Source organism: Fundulus heteroclitus, chromosome 11, assembly GCF_011125445.2.
Source record: "Fundulus heteroclitus isolate FHET01 chromosome 11, MU-UCD_Fhet_4.1, whole genome shotgun sequence".
Classification (NCBI taxonomy): Eukaryota; Metazoa; Chordata; class Actinopteri; order Cyprinodontiformes; family Fundulidae; genus Fundulus; species Fundulus heteroclitus.
In genome coordinates this window covers 23,941,053-23,953,702 of record NC_046371.1, presented here as the reverse complement: position 1 = coordinate 23,953,702, position 12,650 = coordinate 23,941,053, and the positions used below count along the sequence as shown (strand labels likewise).

The 12,650-nt window shown below is 41.2% G+C and overlaps 1 protein-coding gene across 2 annotated transcripts in view; it reads left to right on the top strand.

Moving 5' to 3' along the window:
- LOC105919910 (neuronal migration protein doublecortin) overlaps positions 1–4,862 on the top strand; it is a 37,778-nt gene extending 32,916 nt beyond the window's left edge. For both annotated transcript variants that reach the window (XM_012855364.3, XM_021312146.2), the window contains exon 7: positions 1,386–4,862. In XM_012855364.3, coding sequence (XP_012710818.1) covers positions 1,386–1,442 — 57 coding nt within the window. In that variant the 3' untranslated portion in view covers positions 1,443–4,862. The remainder of the gene's footprint in view (positions 1–1,385) is intronic.
- The last annotated feature ends 7,788 nt before the right edge of the window (positions 4,863–12,650 follow it).

Genomic DNA, 12,650 nt, shown 5'->3' with positions numbered 1-12,650 from the left:
TAGATTGTATTTGGATTTATTGTGACAGACCTGCGCAAAGTAGTGCATTAATGTGAAGAGGAAGGAAAAGGATACTTAATGCGTGGTGTGTTGGTATTCAGCCCTCTTTATCCTGATACGCATACAAGCCTTCAGACCACACTGCAAAAATGGAACAAAAAGTAAGTGAAATTATCTTGAAATCAGTGCGTTTTTCCTTGATTAGAGCAGGTAAATAAGACTATTTGCCAATGGAATAAGATTTTTGCACTAAAAATAGGAACAATTCAGCTCCATCATCTTATTTCAAGTGCAGGATGTCTAATTATATTATTTTAGGGGCCAAAATACTCATTCCATTGGCAAATAGTCTTATTTAGCTCCTCAAATCAAGGAAAAATACAATGATTTCAAGAAATTTTTACTTTTAGTTCCCTTTTTGCAGTGCATGCCTTATCAGTAAATGATCTGTGTGTAATGTAATCTGAGGGTAAAGATATCTGTTCTGGGAAAGCCTTAGAAACACGCATCATGAAGCCCAGGGAACACAGCAGGCAGAGGAAAAGTCAGAGAGGAAGTTGATGAGAAGATAACAGCAGGGTTAGATTGTAAAAACAATATCCTGAACTGTGAACGGCTCTCGATGCTCTGCTTAGACCGTCCTCTGGAGATGGGAAGGGGTATGGCACAATTTTAAGCGTGCCGTAATGTTGCTTTCCACTAAAACTAATAAATCAGCCAAGGAGAGCACTAATTGACAGTGAAGAGGCCCATTTTTTTAGCCCGGGAAAACTAAATGGAGCTGCATAAATCCACAGCCCAGTTTGGAGGCTCTGAATCGGGATAACTGTTAGTTTTGCTCTCAACAAATCTGGTCTTTATGGGAGAGAGGGAAGGAGCAAAAGCCATATGAGATTTATCCTTTTCCTTCCCATTTTACTACTTTGTGTTGCTTATGCATTTAAAATCCCGTTAAATAATGCTGAAGCCTGTGCTTGTACACTGCAAAAACTGAACTAAAAATAAGTAATATTTTCTTAAAATTAGTGTATCTGTCCTTGATTTGAGCAGGTAAATAAGATTATCTGCCAATAGAATGAGATTTTTGCACTTAAAATAGGAACGACTCATCTCCATCATCTTATTTCAAGTGCAGGATGTCTAGTTATCTTATTTTTGGGGGCCTATATACTCATTCCATTGGCACATAATCTTATTCACCTGCTCAAATCTAGGACAAAAACACACATTTTAAGAACATTTGACTTATTTTTTAGGTCCGTTTTTGCAGTGTATGATAAATATATTCTTCCTAAGGGTCTCTATTTTTTTTTCTTATTCCAAATTGATAATATTGATGCTTTGACTGTAAGCTCATGGTGTACCATGCTGGTCTGTGCTTCCAGGATCTCTACCTGCCCTTGTCTCTGGAAGATGAGGACTCTCTCGGCGAATCGATGTAGACTTTCTTCCTGCAGCCGGCCTCGGTTTTGGCCTGAAACACAGAAGTTTTATACGTCTGCTGCTTTCCACCTTCGCTCACAGTGCCACCTGTCGAGGAGAACCACTCTGTCTCTCTTTTTTTTTTTTTTTTTTAGGGCCTTTGACACCATTTGCTGCTTGAGAAGAACAAACTGTAGTTAAATTCAGTCTTGTCAGCTCACTAATGTTCAGACACTTGTTCGCTGTTATGAATTTTGATTGTGTGAGTGTGTGTGTGGGGAAAGGGGGGGAACAACACAATTTTTGTTTTAAACATGTCGATAAAGGGGTGCACTCCTAATTTCAGAATTCCAAGCAGCAAATGGGAATTTTCAGCCACATGTTACACAATGTTTATTTTTTTTTAATCCACTTTTTGTGACTGTCCTGCTGTCCCTCCGTCCAACAGTTGAAGGTGTGAATGTTGCCGGTTCCTTGTCGTCGGAGGGTCTGCTAAGCCAGATAGGGGGTCTTTCTAAATCTGCTGTAAATACTGTGTACAGCCATCCGTCCGCCATAACCTCTCTGCTCAGTGTCCGTTGCTGTGCTTCCATTACGTCGCTACAATGTCTAACCTTCGCTCAACATGTAACAGGGTTACGGGGGTCAAAGTCGAGGGGGGGAAAAAACGCCAAACTGGGAAAGCGAGGATAGTTTAAATACGCGGTGAGCAGTGAGACTTTAACACAATGTGCAATGGAAATTATCGGCATGCGCTTTGCCCAGTCAGACCGAAGCGTGAGCGCCACAGGCAGCGCGTCCGTCACCTCTTCTACTTTGACCCGTCACATAAACAGTAGGCTATAAGTGGTTCTTACCCTCTGTGTTTTCACAAGATGCAGTGCATGATGTTAACTTGTATGAAACCTTTTTTATATCAAAAAGCTGGTTCCTTTTGTCTCTGTGTTTAATAAAGGACCTAATGGTACATAAAAACAACCAAAGCCAAATCAAGTAGGCCCAGAATACAGTTTTTACTCTGAGAGTTGATCAATCCCCCCCTTAGGCCAGTTTCTTTCTTTCTTTTTTTTTTTTTTTTTTAATGACCGCAACTTGTGGTGATATAAACAATAAACGGTGCTGTGCAAAAATATTAAAATGTCTTAAACTTTTCCCCTTATTGTCGTGTTACAGCCACAAACGTCAATTATTGCTCAGACTGGACGGAGAGCATCTGTAGACATTAATATTCAAATTACAGATAAATTAGATCTAGAGCTGTAATTTGACTGAGGCTATTCTAGCAGATAAGACATGATTTAATCCACACCACTCTATTGCAGTTCTGGCTTTATGCTCAGGATTGCCCTTTTGGAAAATGCAGCCTATTACATGATTTTTATCTCCACCCACTTTAACCACCAACTCTGACAAAGCTTTCCTGGATGCTGAAAGCAAAGCATCCCCACGCCATACTGCTGCCAACACCATGTTTTGGGGTGGAGAGTTGTGATTTTTAGGTGTACGTACTCTGGTTTACTAATTGGGTCTCTCCTGGAGCCAATTGGTTGCACATATTTTTTTTTGTTTCTCTTATTTAGTGGCATTAGAATAAAGGGTGCTGCATAGTGCACACCGCTCTTCAGATTATAACTTGTAAAAAAATGTTAAACACGCTAAGAAAAAACTTTTTTTTGTTTTTAAATATAGGTTACTGCTAATTTGTGTAGGTCCAGTGCAAAATAAAATGAACTAAAATTGTGTGGTTGTTGCGTGACAGAACACGGAAAGGTTCAAGCAGCATGAATGCTTTTGCCAGGCAACCATAGCTGGTGAAATAAGCCTCAAAGCCAAAGTGTTATTTTTGACCAAGAATAAAAGAAAACCTGGGGGAATGTCACTTTCCGGTTGTTGTGAAATATTCTGCAGAGAGCACACACGGGGCGTATGCATGTCACTTTTTTTAAAGGATCAAGAATAAATCCGCATCTAAAGCAGTCGGTCGCATTATGGCGCTAAACGGTAGTGGGATTTCTCCTCTTTTTTTGCATGGCTCGGCATAGTTCAGGGATCATGGGAGGGTGATGAAAATATCTCTTGTCTAAATTTCATGTGTGGGGTGTGAAAATTTTTATAAAGCTTATTAATTTATATTAAAGGTACCCATGTAGGATTTTTCCATTTTCTTAGTTTTACTCACTCTGAACAAGGTTTTTTTTCACGCTTCTGTGTGCAATCTTGTATCTCCATATTCCTATTTCTGTCGTCGCGACTTCTTTATGGTGTGTCCACAAAAATGTGGCGGCGGGGGGGAGTTTTTTATTAGCAGGGAATCGAGCCTGAGAAGTCTCTGAATCGAACGACTGAAGCACAAAAGCAGGGAGCAACTAATTCATTAAGACGACAGATTTTCACTGGCCAACCTCTCAAAAACGCTTAACCACCGATTCTCAATAGTCATAAAATGCTGCACCTGTAGCATCCTCTCGATTTTAAGAACTATGCATTTGGATTCAAGAGTAGCCGAAGTTGTTCCATTTGGTAGAAATGGCCTTTTTATGACAATAAGAAGTGTAATTTAGAAAGAAGCCTAAGGTGATTTATTTTCCTTTTTTTCTTCCATCGGGTCATTTCATTGTGATGAACCTTCTGTCTAAAAGCCGTGCGTCTTTTTAGATGTGACGCCGCGTCCACCTGCTTGAAGAGCATTTGTGCTGTTTTTTTATTTTGTCAGTTACTCGATGCTGAACACAAGCCATCACAATCTGGTGCTGTGAAACTCCACCTTTTTCTCCTGCAGGGAGCGCTGTTATGCCAGCACAACAGCTATTACTATCAGCAGCAGGGACGCATCCCCTTTTGACCACCATTTTGTACCAAAAAAAATGCAAAAAAAAAAACTAAAAAGAAAAAGAAATCCTGTCTGTCTAATGATCACTTCTGTTAAACCTCACATACTAATGTTTCCTTCCAGCTTTTTACATCTCTCAACATATTAAGCAGAATATGATGTTTGTCTTGAATGAAGCGGCTTCCACCATCAAAGATGGATGGTGTGATCCATCGCCATCAGTGGTGCCTTTTTTGTTTCTTTTTAGATAACCGTCTTTTGATATGAAGAAGAAGAAAAAAAAAAATCAATAAATGGGACGTAACAGGCTTGTTCTTTAGCAGCTATTTGTAATACGATTTTTAAATGTCTTAAAACGAGGAGGCCTCCGATCACACTTTGTTTTGTAGAGATACAGGACACTTTATCATGGTGTAAATACTCTCCCTTCCTCTTCTTTCATACGTACGCCTCTCTGATCGAATAACTTTTTTTTTTTTTCTTTCCCTCGCTCTCTGAAATTTACACTGTCGTTTTTAGTGGTGTTTTTGCAATGTTACAGTGGCTTGTTTCAGTGCTTCATTCAATGTATTAACTGGTATCCTTTTGCAAATAAAACATTGGTATTTCACATCGAGTTTCTTTGTCCATTGCATAAACATTTCATTGTATAAACAGTTTGATTTAAAATGTGTTAAGTGAATCTGAAGAGGGCAGCAAGTACATGGTTCTTGGTGTTTAATGGTTTAAGTGTACAGCCTTGTGTTAATACCAAATAACTGCTAAAATCCAGGAAATATAGGTTAGGGTAAAAAGGGGGGTTAAGTGTTTTTAAATGTATTCCATTTAAAAGGAAAAATATCAAAATACCTATGGAAGATTTTTTTTTGCCATAATGTGAATATTGGATAGATATTAAAAATGTAAACTCTTTTACAAACAAGAAAAACGTATGCTAGTTGCAAAAACCTTATTACAAAAGGTATATAAGCTTTTAGGTATATAATTGCTTTTCAATTTATTGTGGATTACTCCTATTTTTCACCCGACACGCAAACTATTTTAGTGGCAAGTCTCTATAACCTGTTCACCTCTAAATTGTTCTGTATTCAATAGCACAAAAAGTGTAGGTAAAAGGGAAAAAAATACGATTAGACTTTTAAATACAAAGAGCTGAAGTTGCATTTTAGTTGGGCGCATCATTTTGTCAGATATCTGCACTAAATATTTTTGCAGCATTGCAGGTCGCCCCCTGCTGGCTTTTTCATAGAATTGCGGCAGATTTTATTTTATTTTTTTCCAGATAAAACCGATTAATAAAAAAAATCTAAGTTTAAAGCCTGTGTCCATGCAAAATCAAATCCATTTTCTTGCTCTGTTTTTTTTTTATTCAATCAGTAAGTATGGGATATGCCCCAACATTGGTTTATTTGACCAAGTTTAATGCAGGTATGTACCAAAGTGATTTTGCATAAATCAGTGCACGTGTGTGGTCCTATTCACTATGAAATGAAAATTAAAGCAAAATCATGGGTAATAAATATTTTGTACTGCAAATATTTTAAATTTCAGGATTTTTTAAAAGTTTGGATCTTTAATAGCCTTACAACGATAATTGCTACTTTTAAGATAATGATTTACAAAATGCCAATCTCACTTTGCTAAAATGACAATTTTTCACTTTTTTTCCTTTTGTGATCGGGGGCCGCTCAAAACCATTCTGATGGCCATTAATGGACCCCGGGCCGCACCTTGGACCTCCCTGACTCACTCAGTTTTCCATCAAATATACGCCACAAACGTCTTGCCAAACTTTTTAATTTTAGTTGTAAACCTCTCTAACTCACAATGCAGAGTATAATTGTGAATATCTTAAACTTTTGTCTTAAATTATCTGTGAGTTTAACCTGGTTGTTGACGCTGCAAATAATAAACAAAATCCTTTGACACCAACAGCAGCAATCAGCTATTTGGGGTCCATTAGCACCCTCTTGTGGTCAGCTGCTGAAGTGGCATCTCTACTCTTTAGGATAGGGTTTTTTCGGGGGGGACTTGGACCTGGAAAAACTGATCTAGTGGTTGAATTGTTGAGCAGCAGCCAACAAATATAACTGTCAGTATTTACAGGATCTTGTGAAATAAATAAGATTGATCAACATTATTAGAAGCAGCTCCAGTGAATAGCCGGAGATGAATCTAATGACAGAGGTGATAAATCAACCAAAAAAAAAAAAAAGAGATGCACAATATGGAAATGTAAAGAAAAGCTGAGAAGTTTTTGTCCATCCAGAAACTGTACTCAGCCCGGTTAGTTAATGGTCTGCAACTTGGCAGGATGGTTTCTGTTAGTTTATTAGCTGACGCACACTTTATAACTGTAATGATTGGAGGAGGAGATGAACCCGGTATTCAGCCAGACACTAGAAAGAATGCTTAAGATATTTATTGATGTGATGATGGGTCAGCCAGGCAGACAAAAAACAATCCACAGCGGGGTAAAGAGCAGACATCCAAGCAAAAACTGACAGGAACCGGGTGGACTCAAAAACAGGCAAACATCAGATAAAGTAAACAGGCAGACGGGTAGAAATGCTGAATGCTGGAGAGCTCTTACCAGATGAGTGAGGACTAGGCCATGAGATGTGATGTTCTGGCAGGAAGCAGAGAACGGAAGCAGGTATAAATAGGCAGGAGAACAAAGAAGAGAGGGAGAGCTAATTAAGCAGAACAGGTGGAAGTAATCAGAAGGGGAAGAAGTGGCTGAAAGACTAACAGGACAAGTGGCAGGAAACAGAACTGAACTAGACAAAATACTTAAGTAATCATACAAACTAAATCCTAGAAAGAAAACAAAAGCTAAGACGGAGAGAAAAAAAAAAAAAAAGTACAGGAACCATGACTAAATAAACTATAACTGTGCAGAAGCTATGAAAGAATCCAAAACAAGACCTAGACCAGAAATAATAATTATAATAAATATAAACCACGATGGAAACCAGAATATTACAGAGCCCCTCCCTCAAGGGCAGATTCCAAACATCCTTAACCAAAACAAAAAAAAACAGACCAGACCGGGCGGGTGGAGGGGGTCTTCAGGATGGAGGACAGAGTCTAAACAAAAACAACAACCCAGACCGGGCGAGAGGATGTAAAAAGTCCAAAAACTGTCCAATCAAAAATGAAAACAAACCAAAAATCGACCCACAGGGCGAAAACAGAAAAAAACAAAAACGATCAGAGAACAGATCAAACAAACAAGAGTCTGGAGGGCATCCCGGAGAGGGCCCCCGGCGAGCGTCCCGGAGGACGGCCCCAGCGTGTCAGGTACTCCGGCGGGCGCCCCGGCGTGTCAGGTACTCCGGCGGGTGACCCGGAAGACAGCGCACCAGGACCCTCAGAGACCGTCGGCGGACCAGCACCCACAGGACCCGATGCCTGGAGAGAGAGAGCGGAAAACGGCGCCGGACTACAGGCGACCGCAGAGGGAGCCCGGCTAAAGGCGGCTACACACAGAGCCCGGCTACAGGCTAGTGATGAAACCTGGCTCAAGGCTGGAGAGGGAATCAGACCCTTGGTGACAAATAGTCTCAGGATCAATCTCTGGAGAGTTTCTGGGAGTGACAGCCAGTATAGACACTCAGAGAGCTGGCTGACACGTAGAGCGAGTGGAGGTGGGCGCTTCTGTGGAATCCTGGAGGTTCTAGGGTCTTTGCGTGACCTCGGCGTCTTGGACCCCCTACTAGGCCATAGGGACCGACCAATCTGATGAGGGATGCGAAGACTTCTCCGTCCTCCTCTGCCCCAGCAAGGAACATGGTTGCCAAGACCCTCCTGGATCCAACCACTGCGGACTGGCGACGGGCCCTCCTGGGTCCCCGCGACGCAAGTCGGCGACCGACCCTCCTGGGTCTCCACGCCGCAGATCGGCAGAGGCAGGTCCTCCTGGACCCCATCATGGGGCTTGGGTGGAGGCAGGTCCTCCTGGACCCCTTCATGGGGCTTGGGCGGAGGCAGGTCCTCCTGGACCCCCTCTCGGAGCTTGGGTGGAGGGACAGTGATGGGTCGGCTGTAGAAAGCCCTAAGGTCTGTTCTATAATGGCCCTCTACGTCCTTTATTTTTTTCTTCAGAGCCGGTGAGGGACGGATTGCAAGGGCCTCCCTGAGGCTCTTAATAATGGGGGCAAAAGTCCTTATTTTTTCCTCCAGTACCCTGTAATCATCGCCGGAGGCGTCACTAGGAGGTGCTGTGAGTGACTCAGCTCCAGGAAGGAGAGGACTACAGGCTGCTGGACAGGGAGCGGCAGCAGGAACTATGGAGTCTGCTGGCCGAGACCGAGAACCACGAACAGGTGACCGGTGGCCTGGGGTCGACGGATCTCCGTCCAGAAGAGGTCGAGACCAAACCCACAGAGACAGCAGCAGAAACAGAGGTGACAGCCAGACCGGCCGCTCGCCTGCGCTTGCGAAGGCGGGGCTGCTGAGGGGAAGTGCTGCTGCCGAGGAGGTGGCGTCTGGGACAAACACCAGGGGGACAGATCGCCAGCCTGGAACCCTCAAATGATGATCCCTGCATCAAGTCCTCGTCCACCTCCAGAAAGAGATCTGGTGAGTCACCAAAAGGACTGTCCATGTTAGGGTCTGCAAGAATTAACCTCCCTGAGCGAAAAGTTTGTGCTGGCGACGGGTTCATGTTCTGGCCAGAATGTACTGTAATGATTGGAGGAGGAGATGAACCCGGTATTCAGCCAGACACTAGAAAGAATGCTTAAGAGATTTATTGATGTGATGATGGGTCAGCCAGGCAGACAAAAAACAATCCACAGCGGGGTAAAGAGCAGACATCCAAGCAAAAACTGACAGGAACCGAGCGGACTCAAAAACAGGCAAACATCAGATAAAGTAAACAGGCAGACAGGTAGAAATGCTGAATGCTGGAGAGCTCTTACCAGATGAGTGAGGACTAGGACATGAGACGTGACGTTCTGGCAGGAAGCAGAGAACTGAAGCAGGTATAAATAGGCAGGAGAACAAAGAAGAGAGGGAGAGCTAATTAAGCAGAACAGATGGAAGTAATCAGAAGGGGAAGAAGTGGCTGAAAGATTAACAGGACAAGTGGCAGGAAAACAGGACAGAACTGAACTAGACAAAATACTTAAGTAATCATACAAACTAAATCCTAGAAAGAAAACAAAAGCTAAGACAGAGCAAAAACACAAGCACATAATAAAAATCAGAAACTAAAGTACAGGAACCATGACTAAATAAACTATAACTGTGCAGAAGCTATGAAAGAATTCAAAACAAGACCTAGACCAGAAATAAAACCTGAGGCAGAGGACTGAACTAACAGATCAAATAATAAACATAAACCAAGATGGAAACCAGAATATTACAATAACAGTCATAAAAACCTGCCCGGTTATCAAAACAAATGGGTAGGATTTAATTTTATGACAAATGCATTTTCAGTAAAGTCTAGCAGCGCTACTGATCTATGTTAACACCACAGTTGTTCTCATACAGCCAGGTCCATAAATATTTTGGACAACATATTAAATATTTAGAGACATCATCTTCCTAATTTTGGTTACGTACATTACCACAATGAATTTTTATACAAAACGGTTGAAGTTCAGACTTGCAGCCAGTAGGTTGAACAAAAGGATTACAGAACAATGTGGGGAACTAAACCATCTTTTAAACACAATCCCTTCATTTCAGGGGCTCAAATGTAATTGGACAAATTCAATAATTGTGAATAAGATGTTTGTTTCTAATATTTGGTTGAGAACACTTTGACTGACTGAAGTCTTGAACTCGCGGACATCTCCAGACGCAGCGTTTCCTCCTTTTTATTTGCTCTGCTGAGCCTTTACTGCTGCGGTTTTCAGTTGATGTTTGCTTGTGGGCCTTTCTGTCTGAAGTGTAGTCTTTAACAAATGAAATGCATGCTGACTTGGCCATTAGAGAATATTCCACTTATTTATTTATTTTTAAAGCCAAATCCAGTCTAGCCTTTTCATTCTTGAGGCTTATGACTAGCTTGCACCAAGCAGTGAACCCTCTGTATATACCGTCATGCAGTCTTCCTTTTATGGTAGTTTTTGATACTGACCGCCTGGAGAGTGTTTTTCACTTGGTTGGCAGTTGTGAAGGGGTTTCTTTTCACCATGGAAGTTATTCTGCGATCTAATCGACCTGTTAGTTATTATATGAAACTACAGGCTACTGGAGCTGTTGAAACCAATTATTGGGAAAGTAACAGATAATTCACTGACACTGTGGACATCACAGAAATATTATACATAAACAAATGGTCACTTATCTCGGTGCAGCATGTACCTGTAGATAAACCCTGGAGTCTACGCAATTTCACAGTCTGACCGATAACTCCCAGTGTTGACATGTCTTCTACAGACAACACGTGGGTGGACCACCCTTGCAGGAGCGTGTCCTTGCTGATCTACAAGAAGTTGATGTAATCCTTATTCTAGGCTCTTTTGCAATCCTTTTTCCCAAATCAGAATTCATTAAGAGTCTCAGCTGATTTCTGCAACACCATTTCTCTGGCTTGGGTAGATTAAGTAAAATTTAAGTTAAATTAGGTTAAATAAAAGATTAAGTGTTAAAGTATAGTTAAACTTTCAACTGCCGGACAATGAGAGGTAGTACTCTTATTTATTTTTATTCACAAGTGATTTTACTTCTTCATCTATTTGATATTAATGGACACTCATCTGTCACCGTTTTACTAGGATTGCCTGCTTATACACAACAATGGTATTTTCCAAAACAACTGACATAAAATGGAGAAAAAGTTGGGAAAACAAACAAACTGGGTAGCAGCGCTGCACAGTTCACAGCTCTTGGAGGAGAATAGAAACGTGTTGAAAGGTAAATTGGCCCCTGGATCAAAACGCACATACACAGACTTTAGTACATGCTGCAGATCAATGCGTCTTTTTCCCTGCACTTCTCTCTCTCTGCTTTAACGCACCAGCCTGGAAAATGAGGAGCGCTCAGTGCAGCAATTGAAATCGAAGAGATGACATCACACAAGCAAGGCAAGGCAAGGCAAATTTATTTATATAGCACAATACAGTACAAAGACATGCAAACTTCTAGAGGCTCCTGACATCATGTACAATACAGAAAATACTTTCTGACCTCTTTTATGTATATTCTTTCTAAATTTCTCCACTTTGTATTAATGGTTATTCAATATTTTTCCTATTATTTATTTATCCTCCATAAAATTACGTTACTAGAGCCTTTAATCCATCGAGCCACACTAATTAATTTCCTTCTATGGAGAGTTTATCTTGTCTATATAATAATAATTGTATAATTGTTAAAAAAGTTTATGTGCTCATTTCTTCCACTGTTTAGGTGGTGGATCAGCCAATCAGCTCTCTCTGTTTCCACCATCTTCCTGCTTAATACACTCTTAGGCTCGGTAAAAGTCCTCCTCACTACTCCTGACGTTTTTTTGCTGTAGGAGCTTTGTTGGGAGCCTGGGGTGCTTTTGGGAAATCTGGGAAATTCTAAGACTTTTCCTTAAATGACGTCACTGAGGGCTACTTTTAGTCTTAGGATTCTTTGTGAGAGTACGGGCACAGACTTTCAGCTTTCAGTTGAGGGTATCCCCAATTGGAGGAAGGGTGTAGGAGTTTCAGCTCCTTAACATGCGTCACCCTGTTTTTTAAAGAGAACAAAAGTAATTGCACAATTGACTCAAAGGCTGTTTTGTGGGCAGGTGAATTGTTTGTTATGTCACCCTCAATTAACCAGATAAAAGGCCTGTGCAGAAACTTACTGTGTTGAGTGTTGGCAAAAACAAACTGGAGGTGTGCATTATCAGCACCATCTGGTTAGAGTGTGATCCTTTATGGTTGGGTATCTCAGGTGTGTGTGTATGTATAGACATACAGTAATTTGGCTCTAGCTCTGCCCCTGCTGTCAGACAAGCAAAGCGTAATGCAATAACGACTTTCCAGTTTCGAGTTCCAAGGTAGCACAGTATTTTTCCACATTCCCGGGGCTCCGTCCACGGCCTGTAGCAAACTTTTAATGGGACCTCATTATGACTTTAATGTCTTTAATGTCTTGTTGAGAGAGGTCCCACCAGTGCAGCGGTTCTCTGCGACTCTTCCAAAATTACCATGGTCTGCTTGACTGCTTTTGTTTAAGAAAATCAGAATAAAAAGTCCTTCATACGAACACGCATCATATTTTTCATATTGTATTTGTAAAAAAAGTGTTTGAAAATCATTTATAAATGTCTTTCCACTTCCCAGTTATGCACCGCATTGTGTTGGACTATCCCATTAAACACTAACAAACTACACAGGAGATTTTGGTTTAAATTATTATGGGTACTTTTGCAGGGCTCCTCTTAATGATATCCTTCATATACGTG